Below are 26,792 nucleotides of genomic sequence, written 5' to 3' on the forward strand. Positions count from 1 at the left end.
GATCCTATTTTGAAATTAGCATCTGTTGATATTTGTGTGAAATTGGCCAAATTGCCAATTTATTGAGTAGTTGAAATAGGTGAATGGGCAGTTTCTTGTACTCAGTCGACAGAATAGAAATAAGTAAATAAGTAAATTTATTCAGGTATACACAAATAGTTAGAGATTATCATACATAGCAGCATGTGTGTAGAGAACCTATGATAACCCAAAAAAGTCAGTGACTTATTTCCAGTACCTGGCTTGGGCTTGCCATATATGATTTTTGGTAAATATTTTTTTTTCTCAGTTGTTTGTTGGGCTATCTTATTGAAACTTGGGCAATGTATGATTGAAAGATGATTCTTAATGTGCACCAGAAATTAAAAAAAAAAAAAAGACAATAAATAAGGGAGTTCACTTCTCAGCCATTAGCTGCCTCTTTACGGCATTTTTCTTATGGTTTTTAAGGTTGTATTCTCATTTTCTTGATCTCATTTGATAGAATGGAAGGTATATTACTGAAATAGATATGATTTTGATTTGTTTCACTGCAAAAAGTACCTTGAAATTGAGCTCAAAGTAGTGGAAATGTTCGGTTTTTGCCAATGTTCAATGAACTTTCTTGTGTAAGTCAAGTTTGTTAATTTTATTAAGTGTATTCTAACCTAACCACTCTGTAATCCGGCAAACTTAGTAATCCGGCACACTACAGGTCCCATTGATGCCAGATTTGTGATGGCAGACCTGTATAAAGTTCTCAAGAATAAGAGGAAATGTGTACCACAGAAAGAGTATGGTACCTCATTTTGAAAGCTAGCCACATTTGATTGTATTTGAGGTTGCATTAATTTATGCATTAACACTGTCGTTTGGCTGCAATATTATCATTATTTACTTTTTATGTGTTAAAGGTATGTATGTCACGGATAACAGTGCAAAGCATTAATTTTTTGTTGACAGGGTGATTTGCACGAGTTTCTGATTGCTCATTCCCCAAGGTCAGATGTGTCTGCTTGCAGTGATGATGGCATGTCTCAGGTGGTGCTGGAACAACCTGATATGCTTATCATTGCCACTCAAATTGCTGCTGGTGAGTTTTGTCTTACACTTACAAAATATGATACACAAACTTCTTGAAAGCATTTGTGAATTTGACATAATCCTTATTTCCACATGTTGGATATGTAAGCAAAAAAGTTGTGTGTAAAATACTTTAGTCAATTGCTATATAATTTGCAGCTTAATAGTTACCTTATGCAATACCTAAGATGGGACTGAAGAAAATGGGGTAGTTGAATTTGTGCTTTGTTTATAAACTAGAGGAAGAGGCAGTTTGGGATAACATATAAACAACTATTGGAGGATCGATGGGCTAGTGAGAGTATAGGCAATGGGGTTGAAGACGTATGGGGTAGGTTTAAGAATGTAGTGTTAGTGTGTTCAGCAGAGGTTTGTGGTTACAGGAAGTGGGTGCGAGAGGGAAGAAGGGCTATTGGTGGAATGATGTAAAGAGAATAGTAAGGTAGAGGAAGTTTTTACAAAGTAGAAGTGATGCAAGGAGGGAGGAGTATATGGAGAGAAAAAGAGACATTAAGAGAGTGGTGAAACAATGTAAAAAGAGAGCAAATGAGAATGGGTGAGATGTTATCAACAAATTTTGTTGAAAATTATAAAAAGTTTAGGAGTGAGATTAATAAGTTGAGGAAGCCTAGGGAACGAATGGATTTGATAGTTAAAAATAGGAGAAGAGAGTTATTAAATGGAGATTTAGAGGTATCGTGATGGTGAGGCAGTACCAGTTGTGAGTGTGGGGGAAGTTCGTGAGGGAGTGGGTAGAATGAAAGGGGGTAAAGCAGCAGGGATTGATGGGATAGAGATTGAAATGTTAAAAGTAGGTAGGGGGACAGTTTTAGTGGTTGGTGCTTTTATTTAATAAATGTATGGAAGAAGGTAAGGTATCTAGGGATTGGCAGAGAGCATGCATGGTTCCTTTGTATAAAGGCAAAGGGAACAAAAGAGTTCAAAAATTATAAGGGGTAGTCCTCGAAGGGGTTGGAGGGAGGGGGTAGGGGAGGTTTTGTGGGTGAGGGGCTTGGGCTTCCAGCGGGGGGGATGTGAGCGTGTTGGATGGGAGTGGATGGAGATGAATGGTTTTTGGTACCTGATGAGCTGTTGGAGTGTGAGCAGGGTGATGTTTAGTGAAGGGATTTAGGGAAACCGGTTATTTTTGTATAGCCAGACTTGAGTACTGGAGATGGGAAGTACAATGCCTGCACTTTAAAAGGAGGGGTTTGGGATATTGGCAGTTTGGAGGGATATGTTATATATCTTTATATATGCTTCTAAACTGTTGTATCTGGGTGCCTCTGCAAAAACAGTGGTTGTGTGTGAATGAGGTGAAGGTGTTGAATGATGGTGAAAGTATTTCCTTTTTGGAGATTTTCTTTTTGGGTCACCCTGCCTCGGTGGGAGACAGCCGACTTGTTAAAAAAAAAAAAGTCTGTTGAGTATACTTGGTAAAGTGTATGGTAGAGTTATTATTGATAGAATTAAGAATAAGATGGAGAGTAGGATAGCAGATGAAGAAGGAGACTTTAGGAAAGGTAGGGGGTGTGTAGACCAAGTGTTTACAGTGAAACATATAGGTGAACAGTATTTAGATAAGGGGTAAGAGGTTTTTGTGGCATTTATGGATTTGGAAAAGGTGTTTGACAGGGTGGATAGGGGAGCAATGTGGCAGATGTTGCAAATGTATGGAATAGAGGTAGGTTACTGAAACCAGTGAAGAGTTTTTATGAGGATAGTGAGACTCAGGTTAGAGTATGTAGGAGAGAGGGAGATTATTTCCCAGTAAAAGTAGGCCTTAGACAAGGATGTGTGATGTCATCATGGTTGTTCAGTATATTTATAGATGGGGTTGTAAGAGAAGTGAATGAAGCATTGGGCTAAAAGATAAAGACTAACACAAAGTGGGAGTTGTTACAGTTGCTCTTTGCTGATATCACTGTGCTTTTGGGAGATTCTGAAGAGAAGTTGCAGAGGTTGGTGGATGAGTTTGGTAGGGTATTTAAAAGAAGGTTGGTAGACAGCAACCACCCAGGGAAGTACTACCGTCCTGCCAGATGACTGTGAAACAAAAACCTGTAATTGTTTTGCATGATGGTAGGATTGCTGGTTTCTTTTTCTGTCTCATAAACACGCTAAGATAACAGGGATATCTTGCTACTCCTACTAACACTTTGGTCACACTTCACAGACACGCACATGCATATATATATATACATACATCTAGGTTTTTCTCCTTTTTCTAAATAGCTCTTGTTCTTTTTTATTTCTTCTATTGTCCATGGGGAAGTGGAAAAGAATCTTTCCTCCGTAAGCCATGCGTGTCGTATGAGGCGACTAAAATGCCGGGAGCAATGGGCTAGTAACCCCTTCTCCTGTATACAATTACTAAAAAAGAGAAGAAGAAAAACTTTATAAAACTGGGTTGCTTAAATGTGCGTGGATGTAGTGCGGATGACAAGAAACAGATGATTGCTGATGTTATGAATGAAAAGAAGTTGGATGTCCTGGCCCTAAGCGAAACAAAGCTGAAGGGGGTAGGAGAGTTTCAGTGGGGGGAAATAAATGGGATTAAATCTGGAGTATCTGAGAGAGTTAGAGCAAAGGAAGGGGTAGCAGTAATGTTAAATGATCAGTTATGGAAGGAGAAAAGAGAATATGAATGTGTAAATTCAAGAATTATGTGGATTAAAGTAAAGGTTGGATGCGAGAAGTGGGTCATAATAAGCGTGTATGCACCTGGAGAAGAGAGGAATGCAGAGGAGAGAGAGAGATTTTGGGAGATGTTAAGTGAATGTATAGGAGCCTTTGAACCAAGTGAGAGAGTAATTGTGGTAGGGGACTTGAATGCTAAAGTAGGAGAAACTTTTAGAGAGGGTGTGGTAGGTAAGTTTGGGGTGCCAGGTGTAAATGATAATGGGAGCCCTTTGATTGAACTTTGTATAGAAAGGGGTTTAGTTATAGGTAATACATATTTTAAGAAAAAGAGGATAAATAAGTATACACGATATGATGTAGGGCGAAATGACAGTAGTTTGTTGGATTATGTATTGGTAGATAAAAGACTGTTGAGTAGACTTCAGGATGTACATGTTTATAGAGGGGCCACAGATATATCAGATCACTTTCTAGTTGTAGCTACACTGAGAGTAAAAGGTAGATGGGATACAAGGAGAATAGAAGCATCAGGGAAGAGAGAGGTGAAGGTTTATAAACTAAAAGAGGAGGCAGTTAGGGTAAGATATAAACAGCTATTGGAGGATAGATGGGCTAATGAGAGCATAGGCAATGGGGTCGAAGAGGTATGGGGTAGGTTTAAAAATGTAGTGTTAGAGTGTTCAGCAGAAGTTTGTGGTTACAGGAAAGTGGGTGCAGGAGGGAAGAGGAGCGATTGGTGGAATGATGATGTAAAGAGAGTAGTAAGGGAGAAAAAGTTAGCATATGAGAAGTTTTTACAAAGTAGAAGTGATGCAAGGAGGGAAGAGTATATGGAGAAAAAGAGAGAGGTTAAGAGAGTGGTGAAGCAATGTAAAAAGAGAGCAAATGAGAGAGTGGGTGAGATGTTATCAACAAATTTTGTTGAAAATAAGAAAAAGTTTTGGAGTGAGATTAACAAGTTAAGAAAGCCTAGAGAACAAATGGATTTGTCAGTTAAAAATAGGAGAGGAGAGTTATTAAATGGAGAGTTAGAGGTATTGGGAAGATGGAAGGAATATTTTGAGGAATTGTTAAATGTTGATGAAGATAGGGAAGCTGTGATTTCGTGTATAGGGCAAGGAGGAATAACATCTTGTAGGAGTGAGGAAGAGCCAGTTGTGAGTGTGGGGGAAGTTCGTGAGGCAGTAGGTAAAATGAAAGGGGGTAAGGCAGCCGGGATTGATGGGATAAAGATAGAAATGTTAAAAGCAGGTGGGGATATAGTTTTGGAGTGGTTGGTGCAATTGTTTAATAAATGTATGGAAGAGGGTAAGGTACCTAGGGATTGGCAGAGAGCATGCATAGTTCCTTTGTATAAAGGCAAAGGGGATAAAAGAGAGTGCAAAAATTATAGGGGGATAAGTCTGTTGAGTGTACCTGGTAAAGTGTATGGTAGAGTTATAATTGAAAGAATTAAGAGTAAGACGGAGAATAGGATAGCAGATGAACAAGGAGGCTTTAGGAAAGGTAGGGGGTGTGTGGACCAGGTGTTTACAGTGAAACATATAAGTGAACAGTATTTAGATAAGGCTAAAGAGGTCTTTGTGGCATTTATGGATTTGGAAAAGGCGTATGACAGGGTGGATAGGGGGGCAATGTGGCAGATGTTGCAAGTGTATGGTGTAGGAGGTAGGTTACTGAAAGCAGTGAAGAGTTTTTACGAGGATAGTGAGGCTCAAGTTAGAGTATGTAGGAAAGAGGGAAATTTTTTCCCAGTAAAAGTAGGCCTTAGACAAGGATGTGTGATGTCACCGTGGTTGTTTAATATATTTATAGATGGGGTTGTAAGAGAAGTAAATGCGAGGGTCTTGGCAAGAGGCGTGGAGTTAAAAGATAAAGAATCACACACAAAGTGGGAGTTGTCACAGCTGCTCTTTGCTGATGACACTGTGCTCTTGGGAGATTCTGAAGAGAAGTTGCAGAGATTGGTGGATGAATTTGGTAGGGTGTGCAAAAGAAGAAAATTAAAGGTGAATACAGGAAAGAGTAAGGTTATGAGGATAACAAAAAGATTAGGTGATGAAAGATTGAATATCAGATTGGAGGGAGAGAGTATGGAGGAGGTGAACGTATTCAGATATTTGGGAGTGGACGTGTCAGCGGATGGGTCTATGAAAGATGAGGTGAATCATAGAATTGATGAGGGAAAAAGAGTGAGTGGTGCACTTAGGAGTCTGTGGAGACAAAGAACTTTGTCCTTGGAGGCAAAGAGGGGAATGTATGAGAGTATAGTTTTACCAACGCTCTTATATGGGTGTGAAGCGTGGGTGATGAATGTTGCAGCGAGGAGAAGGCTGGAGGCAGTGGAGATGTCATGTCTGAGGGCAATGTGTGGTGTGAATATAATGCAGAGAATTCGTAGTTTGGAAGTTAGGAGGAGGTGCGGGATTACCAAAACTGTTGTCCAGAGGGCTGAGGAAGGGTTGTTGAGGTGGTTCGGACATGTAGAGAGAATGGAGCGAAACAGAATGACTTCAAGAGTGTATCAGTCTGTAGTGGAAGGAAGGCGGGGTAGGGGTCGGCCTAGGAAGGGTTGGAGGGAGGGGGTAAAGGAGGTTTTGTGTGCGAGGGGCTTGGACTTCCAGCAGGCATGCTTGAGCGTGTTTGATAGGAGTGAATGGAGACAAATGGTTTTTAATACTTGACGTGCTGTTGGAGTGTGAGCAAAGTAACATTTATGAAGGGATTCAGGGAAACCGGCAGGCCGGACTTGAGTCCTGGAGATGGGAAGTACAGTGCCTGCACTCTGAAGGAGGGGTGTTAATGTTGCAGTTTAAAAACTGTAGTGTAAAGCACCCTTCTGGCAAGACAGTGATGGAGTGAATGATGGTGAAAGTTTTTCTTTTTCGGGCCACCCTGCCTTGGTGGGAATCGGCCGGTGTGATAATAAAATATAAATAAATAAAACTAAAAGTGAATATAGGAAAGAGTAAGGTGATGAGGATAAAAAAAATTAGGTGACAAAAGATTGGACATCAGATTGGAGGGAGAGAGTATGGAGGAGGAGAATGTATTCATATATTTGGGAGTGGATGTGTCAGCAGACAGGCCTATGAAAGATGAGGGAAAAAAAGGTGAGTGGTGCATTTAGGAGTCTGTGGAGACAAAGAACTTGGTCCATGGAAGCAAAGAGGGGAATGTTTGAGAGTATAGTTATACCAATACTCTTATTTGGGTGTGAAACATGGGTGGTGAATGTTGCAACAGGAAGAAGGCTGGAGGCAGTGGAGATGTCATGTCTGAGAGCAATGTGTGGTGTGAATATAATGCAGAGAATTCATAGTTTGGAAATTAGGAGGAAGTGTGGGATTACCAGAACTATTGTCCAGAGGGCTGAAGAGGGGGTTGTTGGTGGTTTGGATATGTAGAGAGGATGGAAGGAAATAGAATGACTTCGAGAGTGTATAAATCTGTAGTGGAGGGAAGGCAGGCTAGGGGTTGGCCTAGGAAAGGTTAAGGGAGGGGGTAAAGTTATTTTGTGCGAGGGGCTTGGATTTCCAGCAAACATGCATGAGCATGTTAGATAGGAGCAAATGGAGACGAATGGTTTTTAGGACTTGACGTGCTGTTGGAGTGTGAGCAAGGTAACATTTATGAAGGGATTCAGGGAGACCGGCAGGCCGGACTTGAGTCCTGGAGATGGGAAGTACAGTGTCTACACTCTGAAGGAGGGGTGTTGCTGTTGCAGTTTTATAACTGTAAGTGTAAGCATGCCTCTGGCAAGAAGTGATGGAGTGAAAGATGATGAAAGTTTTTCTTTTTTGGGCCACCCTACCTTGGTGGGAGACGGCCGATGTGTTAATAAATAAAATTGAGCAAATATTGTTATGTCTGCACTAGGAAAGTGAGCCTTCACTGGATTGCAATGTCTAGGTTCTTATAGAAAATTCAAGGAGAGAATGAGCGTTGTTGAAAGTATTTTTCTTATTTACGTATTCCAGTCTTGCAGGGAAATGGCCACAGTTAAAATTTTGTCTTTTAGTATATGTGAAAAAAGAATTAATGGTTGATTGGTATGTATTCAATATGGTTTATACAGTAAAGTATATTCAGTATTTGTGTTCACTTTAGTATGACTTACAGCGAGTAGGTTTACCATCTGAAATTTGAATTTATTAGATTAAGGTTAATAGAGATAAAAATGGATTGAGATTTCAGTGATTGCAGTTTTATTAATTGGTATCATATTGTAATATGGATGACTTATTGGAATACTAAATACTAGTGTAATTTCAGATTCTAAACAAGGTTTTATGGATAATAATACTGGTAGCTAAATTACATGCCATGATTGCCTAATTCCTATTGTAGTTTTAAATTATGGCTAGAAAACTATAAAAATGTCATTAATTTTTTGATGAGTAAGACATATATGCAACAACTGGATATTTTTTATTCTGAAGAGGTTTCATCAATCCCTCTTGATTTGGAAAGTACCACTGGTTGGCAAAACATTTTCAACATAGATACCTATGTGTTGTACATACCTTATTCATCAACTTGTCAATATTGTATGCCATTAATGCTTTGATATATTAATTTTGAGGGACTAAGAATTGTATATTGCAGGCAGATTCATTTATCTTTTAAACAATGCACTATGTTGTACTCATTAGGTATGGAATACCTGGCTGGTCATCATTATGTCCACCGTGATCTTGCGTCTCGTAATTGTCTCGTGGGAGAGAATCTCACTGTCAAAATCTCAGATTTTGGGCTCTCTCGTGACATTTATTCCTCTGATTATTACAGGTGGGTAAATATTAGAAACTCTGTGACAAGATTAACTGTGCCCATGGTTGAGAAATGGGTGTTTTTGCAGGATGTTATTAAAAGCATAGTTTTCTCCTTAATTTTTTTTTATTATATTATAGTATTACTTAATCTTTGAACCAAGCCACCCCTACTTGACAGTGTCTTGTATGGCCTTTTGGTTGGCACTGAGGAGCAAGTCAACAGTCTGGCTTGGGAACTGGATGACAATATCATGTTTTATCTCACCTTATTGGAATAATAAGAGAGGCATATATAGGAATATCAAAAGAGGAGATGGGAGTTAAGAAATTAGTATATTCAGGTAAAGAGAGAAGTAAAAAAAGGAATAAGAAAAGCTAAAACGGATTATGAGGCTAAGGTCACAAGGGACTCGTAGACTAACCCAAAGGGGTTCTTTCAGGTATACAGAAGTAAGATTAGGGACGAGATAGGCCCACTTAAGAGTAACTCAGTTCAGATCACTGACAGTGATAAGGATGTGTGAGAAATTTTCAATACTTACTTCCACTCAGTTTTTACCCAGGAAGATATTAGCGATATTCCTGAAATAATAAATTGTGTAGAACAGGACGATAATAAACTATGCACGATTGGAGTAACTAGCGACATGGTCGTCAGACAAATAGAGAAGTTAAAACCTAACAAATCCCCAGGCCCTGATGAATTGTTTGTAAGAGTTTTAAAGGAATGTAAAGAAGAACTTAGCAAACCTTTGGATAATCTTTTCAACATATCACTACAAACTGGCATAGTGCCAGATAAGTGGAAAATGGTAAATGTAATACCTATTTACAAGGCAGGTGACAGGTCCTTAGCTTCGAACTATAGACCAATAAGCCTTACTTCCATAGTGGGAAAATTTATGGAATCAGTAATTGCCGAGGCAGTTCGTAACCATCTTGAAAGGCATAAATTGATTAATGAATCTCAACATGGTTTTACAAAGGGACATTCATGTCTTACAAATTTACTAACTTTTTCACTAAGGTATTTGAGGTGGTAGATCATGGTATTGAACATGATATTGTGTATATGGACTTCAGTAAGGCTTTCGATAGAGTTCCACACCAGAGGCTATTAAGGAAACTTAAGGCACACTGAATAGGAGAAATTTTTTCCTGGGTAGAGGCATGGTTGACAGATCAGCAGAGAGTTTGCACAAATAGGGAGAAATCAGAATGGGGGCACGTCACAAGCGGTGTTTCACAGGGGTCAGTGTTGGGCCCCTTGTTGTTCACAATTTATGCAATAAATGCAATGAAAGCTTCCCTACCTTTATCTAAATACTCTTCACATATATGCTACAGTGTAAATACTTGATCTACACATCCCCTACAAACTCTAAAACCTCCTTGCTCATCCGCAATCCTACATTCTGTCTTGCCATACATGTACAAGCATATGTATACACATACCTCTCTGGGTTTTGTTCTGTTTTCTTACTAGTTCTTCTTCTTTATTTCCTCTTATTTCCATGGGGAAGTGGAACAGAATTCTTCCTCTGTAAGCCATGTGTGTTGTAAGAGGCAATTAAAATGCCGAGAACAAGGGGCTGGTAACCTCTTCTCCTGTATAAATTACTAAATTTAAAAAGAAAAACTTTTGTTTTTCTTTTTTGGCCCACCCTGCCAATATGAGATACAGCCGGTTTGTTGAAAGCAGCAGTAGTTTGTTATATGACATAGCCTATAACAGATAAAATGGTCGATATGGATTGTGGAATGCAAATAATGGACTTTGAAAAGTTTTAATTAGACTGTGATGATTTCTGTAATATGACAAATTAGTCATGCTTGAGTAAGTTGGTAATGAAGATGGGAAATTGTTAAGGATAGTAATAAATTGATAATGTCATCATATATTTGTTCAAAGCAATGAATTATCATTGGGTTCTTGTACTTTTTAAATCGAAACTACATACTGTGTTCATTTTCTGACTTCGTTGTTTACCAGAATAAACAGCTTTCCATAATTAGTGGAACAGTGTCAAACTGACATTTAGGGAGTGCACCAGAGTAAACATAGTGTCAGTCAGGAAAGTGATCTGATGGGTTATAAAATCCTCTATTCAAGCAGATAAGATAGCTGATCTAGAAAATATGCAGAAATCATTTACTGTCCTACAATCAGCAGAATATTTAAAATACACAGTTAACCCACACTTAGGAGACTGAGACTTATGATGTTTTGTCCAACTTGGACCATTAATTAGTCAGAGATTAGTTAATGTGTGACTAATTAACCCTTTGACTGTTTCAGCCGTATATATACGTCTTACAAGCCAGTGTTTCAGACGTATATATACTAAATAATTCTAGTAATAAATATTACGCAGGAAATTCGGAGTGTGGAAATTAGGAGAAGGTGTGGGGTTAATAAAAGTATTAGTCAGAGGGCTGAAGAGGGGTTGTTGAGGTGGTTTGGTCATTTAGAGAGAATGGATCAAAGTAGAATGACATGGAGAGTGTAAAAATCTGTAGGGGAAGGAAGGCAGGGTAGGGGTCGTCCTCGAAAGGGTTGGAGGGAGGGGGTAAAGGAGGTTGTGTGGGCGAGGGGCTTGGACTTCCAGCAAGCGTGCGTAAGCGTGTTAGATAGGAGTGAATGGAGACGAATGGTATTTGGGACCTGACGAGCTGTTGGAGTGTGAGCAGGGTAATATTTAGTGAAGGGATTCAGGGAAACCGGTTATTTTATATAGCCGGACTTGAGTCCTGGAAATGGGTAGTACAATGCCTGCACATTAAAGGAAGGGTTCGGGATATTAGCAGTTTGGAGGGATATGTTGTGTATCTTTATACGTATATACTTCTAAACTGTTGTATTCTGAGCACCTCTGCAAAAACAGTGATTATGTGTGAGTGAGGTGAAAGTGTTGAATGATGAAAGTATTTTCTTTTTGGGGATTTTCTTTCTTTTTGGGTCACCCTGCCTCGGTGGGAGACAGCTGACTTGTTTAAAAAAAAAAAAAAAAATTCTAGCGGCTTCAAATCAAGCGGGAGAAAGCTGGTAGGCCCACATGTCAGAGAATGGGTCTGCGTGGTCAGTGTGCACTGTATAAAAAAAAATCCTGCAGCACGCAGTGCATAATGAGAGAAAAAAAAAAACTCAGTGTTTATGGATTAAAATGCCGACTGAGGTGTATTTTCCTATAGTATTTATGGTTGTATTCTCATTTTCTTAGTCTCATTTAATAGAATGGAAACCATATTACAGAAATAGATATGATTTTGACTAGTTTCAGAGTGAAAAGGACCTTGAAATTGAGCTCAAAGTAGCGGAAATGTTCGATTTTTACCAATGTTCAGGAGTAAGAAAATCACACAACACGTCCAATACACGTCAACTGGGGAGTCTAATATTTTTTCACTAGTGCACTGATATTATTTATACCATTTTTTACAATAATGCAGTAGTCTGCAGAACAGTAAATCTTCTATTTTTTTGTGTGAATAAAAAATCAAAATAGAAAGCAAGAGGGGCCTGGAGATGTGAATAATGAACAGAGGATGTTATTTTAGTGCCAAGAGTGTCTGCATTATTTATTCTGGACCCTATTTTGAAATTGGCATCTTTTTTAATTTGCATGAATTTGGCCAAATTGTCAATTTCTGACCACTTTATTGGGTAATTGAAATCGGTAAATGGGCGGTTTCTTATACTCAATTGATAGAAAAAATGGAATTCTAAAAAAATAGCTATGAGTTTGGTCGACTGGAACAATGGAATTGGCTGAAAATCGGGCTCAGAGTCGACGAAATTGCTGATGTGTATACCGCCGAGATCGCTAACTTCGCGGGAGTGTAATTCCATAAGTTTTTGATAAAATTTTGTACTTTTGGTGTCATTACCATTGGGAAAAGATTCTCTATCATTTCATAAGAAAAAATATTTTTCTTTTTCCAAAATTTTTTGACACCAGGATTTGGGGTTGTGACAGTCAAAGGCTTAATGGTCCAAGTTTGATTGAAATGTCGTCATGAGTGAGTCTCCTAAGTGGGGGCTATTTGTGTATTGTTCCAGTCAGGGTTTTGTGCCTTTTTATTCTTTACACCTAAAATGCTATATACAGTGGACCCTCAACCAACGGCATTAATCCGTTCCAGAGGGCTTGCCGTAAGAAGTAATGGAAATAGAATTAATCTGTTCCTGACACTCCAAAGTCTGAAAAAAAAATTTTTTTTACATGAAATATGCATTTTCTTATATGGAAAGGAATGGGACATGCAAAATAAACAATAATTAAATGTCACTTACCTTTATTGTGGAGTTGTTGATGAGTGATGTGCCAGCAGCAGGGGAGATTCAGGATTGTCTATTGCTTGGAAGGAGAATCCCCTTCCATAAAGACTCCAGGTACCAAGTCTTTTGGTGGGGTTACCTCCCTTCTTGGTTTTTTAATGCCACTAGGACTAGCTTGAGAATCACTGGACCACCCTCTACCACCATCACAAGCAGTACCACCCTCTACCATCATCACAACCAGTACCACCCTCTACTACCATCACAACCAGTACCACCCTCTACCACCATCACAACCAGTACCACCCTCTACCACCATCACAACCAGTACCACCATCACTACCACCATCACAACCACTACCACCCTCTACCACCATCACTACCACCCTTTATCATCATCACTACCACCCTCTACTACCATCACAACCAGTACCACCCTCTACCACCATTACAACTAGCACCACCCTCTACCACCATCGCTACCACCCTCTACCGCCACCACTTTCATATTTTTCTACAAACTTTTTCTTGAATTCTTATCGTGTTTCTCACATCCTTTACCAAAGGGCTAGCTCTAGAAGCTTTCTTGGGGCCCATGGTGGCTTATTTAGCAGTTACAAGCACTAGAAACAGTGGAATAATCCAAAATGTATGGGAGGCACACGTGGAAACCGACTGCAACAGTTTGTAAACAATGGCACACTGAGTCTTGGAGTGGCTGGGCCCACTCAGGACATGTTCCAGACGAACGTCATTGGTTAAGTTTTTTGCCGTTGGTTAAGGCATTTTTTCTACGGCAAAAAGCGCCGTTAAACGAAATTGCCGTTACTTAATGCCGCCGTTAGTTGAGGGTCGACTGTACTGTATTTTGCAAATTCTTTGAGGTTACGTCCCTACAGCACTATTGAGGAAATTATATGGGAGGTACGTAATGTGCAATAAACATAGATAAAACTGTCAACACTTGATGTCCACCAAGTAGACAAATAGAGTAGTCTTGTTCACCCTACAGTTCTAAGGAAATCCCTTTCACCAGTTTTCTTAATGCAATTAATATGAAAAGCATTGTACCTGACCTTGCACATGATCTTCATTTATTAGCCTTGCACAAACTTACATTCCCTATAGCATTTCTTTGGCGTTTATTCTCAGGAACTTGCAAGTTATTATGTAGCTGCTCTTCGTATATGAGCATTGAATATTAACACTACAGTCCTTGATTCTCAGGTATTATAACTGTTGATATTCCTTGAATGTGATGCTACCATCAAGTCTTCCCTGACACATTTGATCTCCATTTCTTCAAAAGGCATATGTGGGGTTGTTTTCTTTTGGACAGTAACTGATGTCATACATTATTGTTTCCATTGGCTAAGCATTTTTATGTTGAGTAAATTTGAATTGTAATATTTTTGCCTAAGTTAATTTGTTGTATAACTTATCAGTGAATTTTTCCTTTTACTAGAGTACTCAGCAACTAAATTAGCAAGTTTTAGGTTTGCCTTTGCAGTATAGATATATGATTTCTTATTCTGATACACATTGATACCTTATAGAAACCATAATGTATTAATGCAACATTTTAATTTTTATTTAAAATATAAGGTTTACTTGTGTATAGTGCTGTATTATCATAGTTGAAATATTTGTGTTCTGGGTTGATAAATTTGACCACAAGATTGTTCTTGCCTTTGATATCAGTCATTATTTCCCTGAATAATGTTATTTATTTTAAACTTCCACACTTATCACCTGACTGAAATGTTTGTTTTTTATACCAGAGTTCAGAGTAAGAGTCTACTGCCAGTAAGATGGATGCCTCCAGAGTCGATCTTGTATGGCAAGTTTACCACTGAGTCAGATGTTTGGAGTTTTGGTGTTGTGCTGTGGGAAATATTCAGCTATGGTTTACAGGTGAGTTGCATGCAACATTAATTTGTTCATGAGAGTGTTTCGAAGATAGACAAAAATGCATTCTGTATTAATGTTATTGGCACAAGTATTCTAAAATGGTCTGTAAATACATTAGCATATTCCAGAGTTATTTGATATATTTATTCAAGGGTGTGCCTTGATGCTGGTGAAGGGCTCTGGATTCTAGGAGTTAGAGCTACCTTCCCCTTCCTCAGATCATATCTAATTACCTCTTATTCCTCAAGCTCTGAATATATGACTTTAAAAGGTTAGAGTTTCCCCTTGAATATAATAATATTGGATAAATCCCACTTATTTCAGCCATATTATGGTTATAATAACCAAGAAGTGATAGACATGATCAGGTCACGCCATCTGTTGCCATGCCCTGAGGATTGCCCACCACGTATATATGCCCTCATGGTGGAGTGTTGGCATGAAACTCCAAATAGAAGACCAACCTTCAGGTAAGAGGTCTCATGATACTGTTGCAAGATAATTGCTAATTTAGCCTTATTTTATTGAGTATATCTTATTGACATTTTGTTTCACTTAGGTTTTTAACTTAAATATTTATGCTTGATTAGATTGGAAAAATGTTCAGTTTAATGCATTTCTGGGCAAACTATCTAGGGTGATGTGATGGTGCTAAGCATGTATGTTTAAACCCCACTACAGTGTGGGTCATTAAAAGCACCTAAGAAAGTGAGAGAGGTGCGTATGTGTGGGGCTGTGTGTCTCTCTGTGTGTAGGGGTTGTGTTTGTGTGGGAGTGTGAGAGGTTGTGCGTATGAGAGGCTGTGCATGTGTGTGTGGGGATTGTGTTGTGAGTGCACGTGCTGCAGTATCTGTGTACCCTGTCTGTGCCATGGCATTTATTATATCCCCTTCCACTATACTGCTGATGTTAATTTGTTCGTATGCCTTGGAGGACAGATTTGGGGAAATGGATATTATTTAATTCTTTTCTGTAATAGTTTCTATAAGCCTATTTTCCAGTTTGATACTCAGTATTTGATTCATTCTTTCCTGCCTGCCAACTTCATCACTTTGCTTTTGCTGGAGATAAACTCAAGTAACCATTTGTTTGCATACCTGAAGAAGGCTGCTATCCTCCCATGTTTACATTCTTCTCATTATTTTAACATCTGCAAAACAAGGAATAATAAAGGGCTCAATGCAGCCTTATCCAGGCTAATATCTTTCTTATTTCCTTGGCTTGAGTCTCCAGTTTACTAAATTATTTGGACTTGTCTTTCTGCTACCAATAAAAGCTTTCTTCCAGACTGCAAATATGCAAGTCACTTTTCCCTCAGTCTTTTCATATATCATTGTAAGGTTTGTAAATCATGATTCTGATTCTCTCTTTCTGAAACCACTCTGTTGGGAATGTTCCACTGTGTCTCTTTGTTTTGTGTTGAATTCCGTGTAGACTCTTTCTCCATCCTTGTTAGTCATTTTGGCATTTTAATAGTATCACTTAATTTTTCTTAACTTCTAACTGCAACTGAGTCTTACATATTTGTAAAAACATTGGAATCTTCTGTTAAGTTCATTGCCAGCCTTTCTGTCGTTTCTCATGAGTGTTTCTCATCATCGGATTGTTTCAGTTTTTCTTCTCGTGTGCCTGTTTGGCATCTTTGGTTGTCTTTGCCTTGATTACTATGTCAAATTTGAATTCTTTTTACTCCCCTTTTCATGCCTTTGTGGGCTTCCTTGTTCTCTAGAATTGTTTATGAACTTTTTCCCCATGTTCCCTATTTTTCACTTTTGCAGTCTTACATATTCCCTTGTACCTATGGCTGAAAAATATCATGATTATTTTGTGGAGTGCTCTCTGAATTTAGTTTTGTACTGTCAGACGTCTGGGTCTATACTACATTTCGATCCAACTTGGACTATTACCATAACTAGTGAGACAAAGGTGAAGGGCAGGGAGCCAGAATGTTAGAGTGGTTTGAGGGATTCTAGTAGTATAATAATAGAAAAGAATAGTAGTAGTAGTAGAAAAAGTAGTGGAACAGTGGTAGAGGTAGTTGTTTATTATGCACCCCATACCCATCCTGTGGGCGGTAGTCAAAAGATTACAGAGGTACATAATTGGTCCAGAGACTGGACTTCAAAGTTTTGATAGCTGAGCAAGTTACAAAGGTAATGAACTAGATCTGGTCACAATCATGACCAAGTTACAAGGTAATGAGCTCCAGGTAGAGCTGGTCACAGTCATGATAAGTTTCAAAGGTAATGAATCATAAACACATTACTACATGGTTACATTCATGAACAAATTAGAGTAATGAGCAATTATAAAACATTGCTAGGTGCCTGTCCCTCCACGGCAGGACAAAAGACAGCCATTGCAAACAGCGGCAAATTGCACCAGGAACTGCTGCTTGCAGGAGCACCATTGACCCTCCCCAAGAGGCCAGTGACTCCACTAGCAGCCCGAGGGAGAGCTGCCCTGGGGACGTGTCAACGTCCTTGTGGACACCAGTTTGATTGAAGATCCCAGGCCCTCTGTGAAGGTGAAGGCACGGCAGCTGTCACCTCTGTCTGCTGGGAGGGGGTGTTGGTTGTTTCCACCTAGAGCCCTCCGGGTGCCCAGACACCCACTGTGTGCACAGATGTTGAAGCTTGAGGAACTGATTGCACACTGCCTGTGGCACACCTGACAGCTGCCTAGTGAATTGAACTCCACGACGCTGTCCCTGCAGTATAGGTAGCAATAAGAATGTAGCAGTGGTAGTGAAAAAAAAGGGTCAGAGGGTGGAGACTTAGCAGTAGGAATATTAGAAGTAATAGAGATGGTCTGTAACAAGAGAAAAGGAGTGCTGCAGGAGAGCTATTGGCCCAAAAGAGTAGGACCAAATCTGAGCAGGACAAAATGCCATTGGACAGAACCCACCTAGGCAAAAGACAGGACGGGCATTGAAAATACAGGAACGGAGAAGATCAGGTCAAGTCACAAGTGTTCTGAAGTATGGAGCATTTAACAGTGTAATGAGAAAGGAAGGCATCTGCAGAGACAAAGCCAGGACTAGGATTCATGTTAGGAAAGTTGTGCATGTATAAGGGATGCTTCAATAAGACAGCGTCTCTGAAGGCTAGATTTGGCAGAGGACGAGTTAGTAGGATGTTGGTATCAGTAGCTGCCTAAAATTGAGTATTGATACCAGTATCTGCTGAAATTTCGTTATCCCATTCCTAGTAAGTACTGAAGTCTAGTATTGATAATGTGTTGTCTTCTCCATTTACTCGTATCTTTAGTGTGCTGATGCATAAAAAAAGACATATATATTTAGGAATCTGGTTGACCATTTGTTTGTCATTGCAGCCTCATAGGCTATCCAATATTGTTTCTTTATATGGTAATTGAAAGCCTTGATTGCAAGTGTATTTTCATGGTTCTATTAGTATGCATATTATGTAGTTCCTCACTCATATTAGATGTTTTAGATTTTCACTACAAAAAAATATCTAAATTTGTGTTTTTATTTATTTCTGTAGTTGTTGTGTGTTTGTGTAATGAGATCTATTTGTGTGTTTGCATGAATTTATATATGTATGCCCAGTATGTACTAATTTCTCTGGTGCTAATAAGTATGAATATCATATTGAAAGAATTTTCTTTATTTGTATATGATTTTTTCATTGATTAGTGTTTATTGCATTATTTCTATTACCTTTAACTCTGTTTACTTACAGTGCTTTGCCATCCTTTCTGGGCGAGTGCCTCCCCACCCCATGAAAGTGGGAAATGGGGTAATAATGATGTATGTATGTGTGTATCTCTCTCTCTTTCTTAGTTTTTATAATATTTGTCCTCAATTTTCTTTACTGGTGTTGATATAATTTTTCTTGACAGGCTTACTAACATCATTCTAGCATTAAGTAATTTTAGAAGAATAAAGTCCTTAAACTTATGCATGCCCCTTAAACTGGGTAAAGTAGTCATTTTGGTTAATTAATACATTTGGTTAGTTTTCAGTATCACTCAACGCATTTTGACCATACAGTGCAACACCGCTACAGCAGACTTGTCTTGAGTTACAACTTATAGGCATTGCTTCCATCAGCATTACATTGCAAATGGCTAGTATCTTGGATGCATTGAATCAGTGTGAAAAATCTTGCGGGTTGTGAGAGGGAAGCTTATGCTATCTTAGTATTATTCTGTATTTTCTGTGATTCGCTGCACCTTAATTGGTCAACCACGTGATAAGCACAAGTTTCAGCATTTCATTCTGCTGGGTGCATATTTGAACTATGGGCTATAGGGGCATTGACAATTGGAACCTCAAGAAGAGAGCTAAGGTTATGGGGTCAGCCTTAAGTGAATTATATAACTTTCTATTTGGAAAACAAGTATTTCATAACTAATAGATTTTAAATAAATTTAATTCCATTTTTTGTTAGTGTACACACTTTTACATACTGTGCTAATCTGGTTAATATTGACATTCATATGAAAGAATGACCATGGGGAAAACAGATTTGGGTGTGGGAATTAGTGTGAGCATATGGTTAGTTTTCAATTTAAGATCATTCACTTACCAGGTAGCTAAAATAAATGTCATAAAGAAAAGTACATTTCACAAGAGATTTTGCCAAAAAATGCCACATAAAAAAAAAAAAAAAGTACCAGTACTTGAGTGTAAGTTGAGGTTTTAAGGCCAAATTTGTTGTGGAAAGTTTAGGTCTAAATTAAAGAACTTGATAATAGAGGAGCACTGCCATAGTCTTACTGTTCATGCAACCCACACATTCCAATTATGTAAAATACAATTTTCAGATTTTTTTTTTTTTTTTTTTTTAACTATGTGTGGTCTCCCTCTGAACTAGGGTGACCCAGAAAGAGAGGCAACACACTTACCATCATTTACTCAACCTTTTTCTTGCCATAAGTGTGCTGACCTCTAAACTGAACCATCCTTACACCACCTTTAGGGTACAGGCACCGTGTTTTCCACCTCCTGGACTCAAGTCCGGCTAACCATTTGTCTTTACTGTGCTCTAACATTTATTGTCACAGTTGCCTCATGGACGTTCAGGCCCCTAACACTGAAAAACCTTTACCTCTTCACTCCAACTTTTCCTGGGATGACTCCTTGCCCTCTTTCCTTCACCCCCACATTTATATTCCCTCTTAGTCCTATTCTTTATCCTCTCAAACCACATTGCAACCACTCCTCAGCTTTCTGAATTATACTCTTGGTAACCTCACTTCATCATCCTATCTCCACACTCCTAATTCTCTACCTAACATTCACACCATACATCGCCCACAAACTTGACATGACCACTGCATCCAGCCTCCTACTTGCTGCAACGTTTAAACTAAGCTTTAATTGTAAATACAGTGGACCCTCGACTAACGATATTAATTGGTACCCGAGAACGAATATCGTTAGTAGAGTTTTTTTAGCGTTAGTCGAGGCAAAATGTTAGCGTTAAAATGTATCGCTAGTCGGATTTAACGTTAGACGATGCCATCGTTGGTCAAGGGTCCACTGTAGTAGTACATATTATACCCATTTTTTTTAATATTTATTTGTGGACTGTTGACCTTGCTTGTCTAGTTAAACAAATTGCAAACTTGAAATGTTCCCAACCTTGACGGTCTGAGATAACGGTATTGCACTGTGGTTTATGATTTTAGAAAAATGATCTGAAGGTACAGAATATTCTTAAGCACCTGGGCAAATTTCTTTTTGTTTTATGAAGTAATTTTATGTGTTGGACCTCAAATATGTAACAAACAGTATTTGGCTAATGTCTTATCCTAGCAAGTGATATGGAAACAAAACTTAGAAGAATACTGTAGCTTGTTTTATACCTAGATAACAGTAATTTTCTGGAAATAAAAAGGTAAAACAAAAAGCAGGTAATGCTGCTAAATTTTTTAATTTCAGCTACTTTCAAAAAGATAGTCACTTTAACTTGTGTTTAGTCAGTCTCAGAGCAAACACTATAAGCCACAGATTTATACAAAAAGTATTTATGCAGCCTGTTGTAAATATATATGTGGTATTACAATGCAGTACTGTGTTTTCAGTTACAGTCGGCCCCTGCTTAATGACCTAGATAAGCATCGGAAAAGAGGTTCGTTATGCGAAAATACGTTAAGCAAATCACATTGTCCTATAGAAGCCTGTGTTATAACTTTAGATGCAGACTGATATACCTTTACCTTTGATGAGTTTTGAGAGTTTCTATTCCCAGAGCCTGGCCATGGGCCAGGCTTGTCAATAATATTACATATCCAATTCCTGTTAATTTTTAATGATGAAATTACAAAAAAATAATACTGTAGATAAATAGTTCAGAGAATCAACATGTATATAATATTTGCCAGAGATAGATGAATTGTTTAATAAAGGTATATATAGTATTCATGAAGCCAGCATCTACTCATGTTAGTTGAGGAAGAATGAAGAATCAGTGTGTTAAGGTGTTAAGTGGAATGTTTTACTGTGTCTGGCGCTCAGTCTCCACTCTTAGATGCCTCTCCATATCTTCCACCAGCTTATGCAGTCTATGAGTGACTATACCATCAGTAACAGGATTTGCACAGCCAGCACTTTCTGCAACTCTCATTTTTACCCAAGATGGAGGATTTAGCCAGGCCAGATGTTTACATATCACATGCCTTCTCACTAGCATGCCAAAAGTATTGACTTTCCAATCTTGAGTAATGTACTTAGTCTTTGCATCAATACTATTCTTATCACTTGGTTTCTTAGTGCTAATATTAGGTAAAATGAAAGGTAAAAATTAAGATGTATGTTCAACACTCAAGTAGCTTTATTGAGAGAGTGTTCATTTGCACAGCAGGCTTTATCCATCTGATGCATTGACATGAGGATGGAAGCTTTTATACTGAAGCCAGTAGAGGTGATAATGAGATGCAGTTGCTGAAGACATGGTTACATGTGGGTGGGGCCCACTAATGGAATAGGTCATGTACATCAAGTGGGCCCTTGATTTAGCAGTGAAGTTGTAAAAGATATTCTCTCTACCAAGATTCCATGGTGTTACTCTGTCAGATAAGTATTATTATATCAAAGGTAAAATACCAGCAGGTTGATGTCTTAGACATGCATGCAACACCTGGTTGTATTGAGAGGTGGTTTGCCTGCACTGCAGGCTTTATCATCAACTTGTTGACAATATACTTTTGATCTAATGAGCATGTCAGACACAGCAATAACATGGAATCTTTGTTCAAAGAATATCTTCTTCAGTCTCATTGTTAAATCTGTGGCCCAGTTTGATGGGCATGACATAGTTCTACTAGTGAGCCCTGCCCACATGACCATTTCTTAAGTTGCTTCTCTGCAAATCCATAATTACATTGCAAAATCTCCCTCGACCTGTATTTCTGGGAATGCAGCCAAGAAAGGTACATCAGAAGTTCTTTCTTTCTTTAAACAAACCGGCCGTATTCCACCGAGGCAGGGTGACCCAAAAGGAAAAACTAAAGTTTCTCCTTTTAAATTTTTAAGTTGCTTCTCTGCAAATCCATAATTACATTGCAAAATCTCCCTCGACCTGTATTTCTGGGAATGCAGCCAAGAAAGGTACATCAGAAGTTCTTTCTTTCTTTAAACAAACCGGCCGTATTCCACCGAGGCAGGGTGACCCAAAAGGAAAAACTAAAGTTTCTCCTTTTAAATTTAGTTGCCTCTTATGACATGCTTGGCTTATGGAGGAAGAATTCTGTTCCACTTCCCCATGGAGACATAAGTTATACCTGGAAAACTGTAGGAGGACTGGTCCCAAATGTACACGCAGAAATCACTCCTTCAAAAAGCAAGAGGCTTACTTGGATACATGGAGTATACCTGGAGAGGGTTTCGGGGGTCAGTGCCCCCGCAGCTCGGTCTGAGACCAGGCCTTGTGGTGGATCAGGGTCTGATTAACCAGGCTGTTACTGCTGGCTGCATGGAAACTTGTGTATGAACCACAGCCTGGCTGGTCAGGTACTGACTTTAGGTGTCTGTCCAGTGCCTTGTTTTGAAGACAGCCAGGGGTCTAATGGTAATCTCCCTTATGTGTGCTGGGAGGCAGTTGAACAGTCTTGGGCCCCTGACACTTATTCTGTTGTCTCTGTGTATTTGTGGCACCCCTGCTTTTCATTGGGGGAATGTTGCATCTCCTGCCGATTCTTTTGCTTTCATAGGGGGCGATTTTCATGTGCAAGTTTGGTACTAATCCCTCTAGGATTTTTCAAGTGTATATTATCACTTCTCTCTCTTGCCTGCATTCCAGGGAATACAAATCAAGGGACTTCAACCGTTCCCAGTAATTTAGGTGCCTTATCATACTTATGTGTGTTGTGAAAGATCTTTGTACACTCTCCAGGTCAGCAATTTCACCTGCCTTGAAGGGGACAGTGTACAGCAGTATTCCAGCATCGAGAGAACAAGCGATTTGATGAGAATCGTCATGGGCTTGGCGTCCCTAGTTTTGAAGGTTCTTGTTATCCATCCTTTCATTTTACTGGCAAATGCGATAGATACATTGTTGTGGTCTTTGAAGGCGAGATCCTTGACATTTTTAATCCCAGGTCCTTCACATTACCCTAATGTACCCTAATGAAAAGCAGCAGTACCAATAGTAGATTGAGATAACACACTAAGTGAAAGGGGCCTGATATTTTTCAACACCCCCCTTCATACATAAATGGGGATTACCAACAATCCCCTGGTTGTTTTCAAGAGGGAACTTGATAAATTCAAGCCATTTCCTGATTGGCCAGGCTGTGGTTTGTATATAGGACTTTGTGCTGCCTGCAGCCACAGCCTAGTCAATCAGGCTGTTGATCAATAGGTTCATTGACCCTTGAAAACATCTTTCATGTATTCATCCTTTGGACTACCTGTTTCCACTAGTAGGCCCCACCTACACGTAACTGTCTTCAACTGCTGAATCTCGCTTCTTCTTCTGCTGGCTTCAGAATAAAAGTTTCCATCCTCAGCAGCTGTATTGGATTAATAAAGCCTGCTATGCAGGTGAAACTGTTCTCATAAAGATACCCAGGTGTTGCAGATGTCTTAATCATCAGCTTGTTTGTATTATACTTTGGATCTAATGATATTAAAGGTACCACGTGCATTAGACATGTTTGGACAAGCTGCAGAACATGCCGTCTGATTCAGTTCATACTTTTCCTCGTGAATTCTCACGAATCAAAACAATTGCTGGAAAGTGAGTCTACTGCAGCTGGTGAGAAAATCATCATGCTAGCATGTGGAGTGCATGCTGTGTGTGTTCATATGTTGGTAATGACCTAGTATAAAGTGGCTGTAGAAGTGAGAAATGGTCACTAAGTGGGAGAGCTCTGAGTATTTTTGGTTGTTATTCAAAATTATGTTTTGCAAGCTTTTGTTAAGCAGGGGCAACTGTACTTTCTCTGGTGCTTTCTTTTTCCCATATACTATAGCTACCCCAAGTGGCAGCATCACCAGGAACACTAATGGAACCTGTGGTCCATCACTTGTCATTCTATAGTGGTCGATGTTAAAATAACTGCAGGTAGCACAGGAGATAACTTTAAGTTAGAATGTGTCAAATTTCTTCAGAATTGATCTAATTTGCAAGGTTGTGGTGACCTTAACAAGCAGGTTGCAAACAGCACCAGACTCCAGAGGAGTCAGTGTCATTTGGCTTAATTAAAAGATTAGGAAATCTTAATGTAATTTACAGATAGTCTAATCCTTTTGATGGAATGGAAGTTAAACTTTACAAGTGAATGAGATTTAAAAGTTGATGTAGTGAAGAGTCAAAATGGAAATATAAAGTAACAAGGGCAAATATTAAGAAATTGTACATGATCTCTCATTTCAATCATAACTAGTTGTGTACTGATTTGTTATACAGTATGTGTAAATTGTTGCAGAAATTAAATATACTCAAATGTCCTTGTTAGTGGTATTTAGCACAGATAGCAAGAGATGTGAATATAGTATTATGTTTGGCCCTGGTAATCCATTCATTCAGTATTTATAGTTTATTTAATAGGTTGCAATACACACTTTACTATTACTATCCCCAGTTTTCACTTTCATGGGCTGGGGAGACTAACACCAAGTACATTAATGCGGGTGTATCTATATTGCAGGGAGATCCATGGTCGCCTACGGTCTTGGCAGGGTTTAGATAATGGGGGGCTGGTAGGAGCTCTGAGTGGCAGTGTTTCGGGCCACTCTGGTTCTCAACATTCTAGTACCGGCCCCTCCAATAACACTGGCTCAACCAACCTCTCTTCTAATACTCATCCACCCCATCTCCATCGGCCATACCATGCTGGGCCTCATTACCCTCCACCTGGGCCTTCCCATTCGCCAGCATACTCTGCCCCTTATCAACCACCTCTGCCACCTGGGATTGTTCCTGGGTTATACCCTCGTCTTTCTGCACCAATGGGGCATCCGCAGCCAGTATACCTAGCCCAGCGTAGTAATGTGATGGGTGGCTCTCCTGTTACTATTAGAGTTGCTCAGCCACAGTCTCTTAATATGGGAACAGAAACCCAGTTGGCCAATCTGTGAACAGACTAAGACATTTGAAACATGGAGTGATTTATTTGTGAATCTCATATTTGGAATGAAACTTGTGTACTATTGGGAGTCTTGCAGTGAGATTGAAACAGTGAATGTTCATTGTGATTACAGTATTTGAAAGCAACAAAAGTATATGAATTTACTATTTGTGGAACTTCCAATGAAGCTGCAATAATATATTCACTATTTCCTGAGTGTTACATAGAATAGAAACTTGAGTGTCAAGAAACTGTTGTGCTATTGTTTAGATACTCATGAATACACAATTTATTTGTTTTCAAATGTGGAAAGATGTGACTTTTCATAGTCTTCTAATTGACAGGGAAAATAAATTTTACAGAAAAATATTCCCCAGTTAGTGGAGAAAACCCATGATATACAAGATTTAATCTCTCAAATAACCATTAACATGTTTGTATATTTCAAGGCAACAGAATGCAGAATATTAATATAAATTTTATTATGTAATATATACGTATATAGATATATCTACAAATTTCAGATTGGCAATTTAAAAAATGTAGGTTACTCTCAATAATCTTTCATATCAACATTGTTAAAGCAGATTGAATTTAAAAAAGCAATAAGCACAAAAAAAAATGATAAAATGTTGCATATGAATAAAATTGAAGTACTATACAGTAATTAGAAAATATTGCAAGAGATTGCTTGATGACCATGTTCAAGTTATGCACAAATGTGAGGAGCTTTGTAAAATGAACTATTTTTGATGCCCATCCTGTTATGCACTTTTCATGCTTGACAATGCTGTCATCAAGTTACTAAGTCAGTATATTTGCTTGAATGCATTAAGCTTTAATGTGATATTTTTATCCAATTTTCTCAATTTATTTTAAATAACCTGACTATTCCCTTTAATTCATGGTCAAAATAATAGCCAACATAGGTGTAAGGATCATTTTTTATTTTGTCCCTATTGCAATACATGTTATCTTTGGCATTTAATATGAACATTCATCTCTTAGCACAATTGCATTCTACGTTTTGACAAGCTTGCAAACCAGAGTATAGTCAGTCAAAAAAAAAAAAAAAATTACTGGTCAGTTATGTACAGCAAACTGTGTTTGGTGTTATTGTTGTAAGTCAGACAAAGTTAATGTGTGTCAAGATTGATGTGAAGCCAAATAGGCAGTTGAGCAGGTGTTTGGCTACACATCAATAACTCCATGAATATTGGCTATAAATCATGGATAATATTAGGGATGTTCAAATGGCTTAAAGACTTCAAATGTACTCCTTTTGAAAATCCCTAGGCTGCATAGTCAGTGGATATATTAAAAGTAGAGGCTTTCAATTGTTTATCATTGATTATTTTACAAAAATAAATACTTGAAAGTAAAATATATTTATAGATATTGATTTTCATATGTCAGTCATAGGTCATCTGACTGATCTTAAAAAACATTATTAAGATATTAAGCAAATGTAAATAGGACTGTAGATTATGCTATTTATAACAATAACAAATCATTTTTAAGAATACCACAATCAAGTCTTTTTGTACATGCAAGCATGTGGTAAATATATAGTAAAA

General features: G+C 38.5%; 1 protein-coding gene across 1 annotated transcript in view; it reads left to right on the plus strand.

Moving 5' to 3' along the window:
- LOC128691301 (tyrosine-protein kinase transmembrane receptor Ror) overlaps window positions 1-26,792 on the plus strand; it is a 250,972-nt gene extending 224,180 nt beyond the window's left edge. Inside the window, exons 14-18 of the mRNA XM_053780126.2 lie at window positions 943-1,072; window positions 8,361-8,496; window positions 14,541-14,673; window positions 14,995-15,140; window positions 24,796-26,792. Of these exons, the coding sequence (XP_053636101.1) occupies window positions 943-1,072; window positions 8,361-8,496; window positions 14,541-14,673; window positions 14,995-15,140; window positions 24,796-25,225 (975 nt within the window). The 3' untranslated portion in view covers window positions 25,226-26,792. The remainder of the gene's footprint in view (window positions 1-942; window positions 1,073-8,360; window positions 8,497-14,540; window positions 14,674-14,994; window positions 15,141-24,795) is intronic.

Source organism: Cherax quadricarinatus, chromosome 36, assembly GCF_038502225.1.
Source record: "Cherax quadricarinatus isolate ZL_2023a chromosome 36, ASM3850222v1, whole genome shotgun sequence".
Lineage (NCBI taxonomy): Eukaryota > Metazoa > Arthropoda > Malacostraca > Decapoda > Parastacidae > Cherax > Cherax quadricarinatus.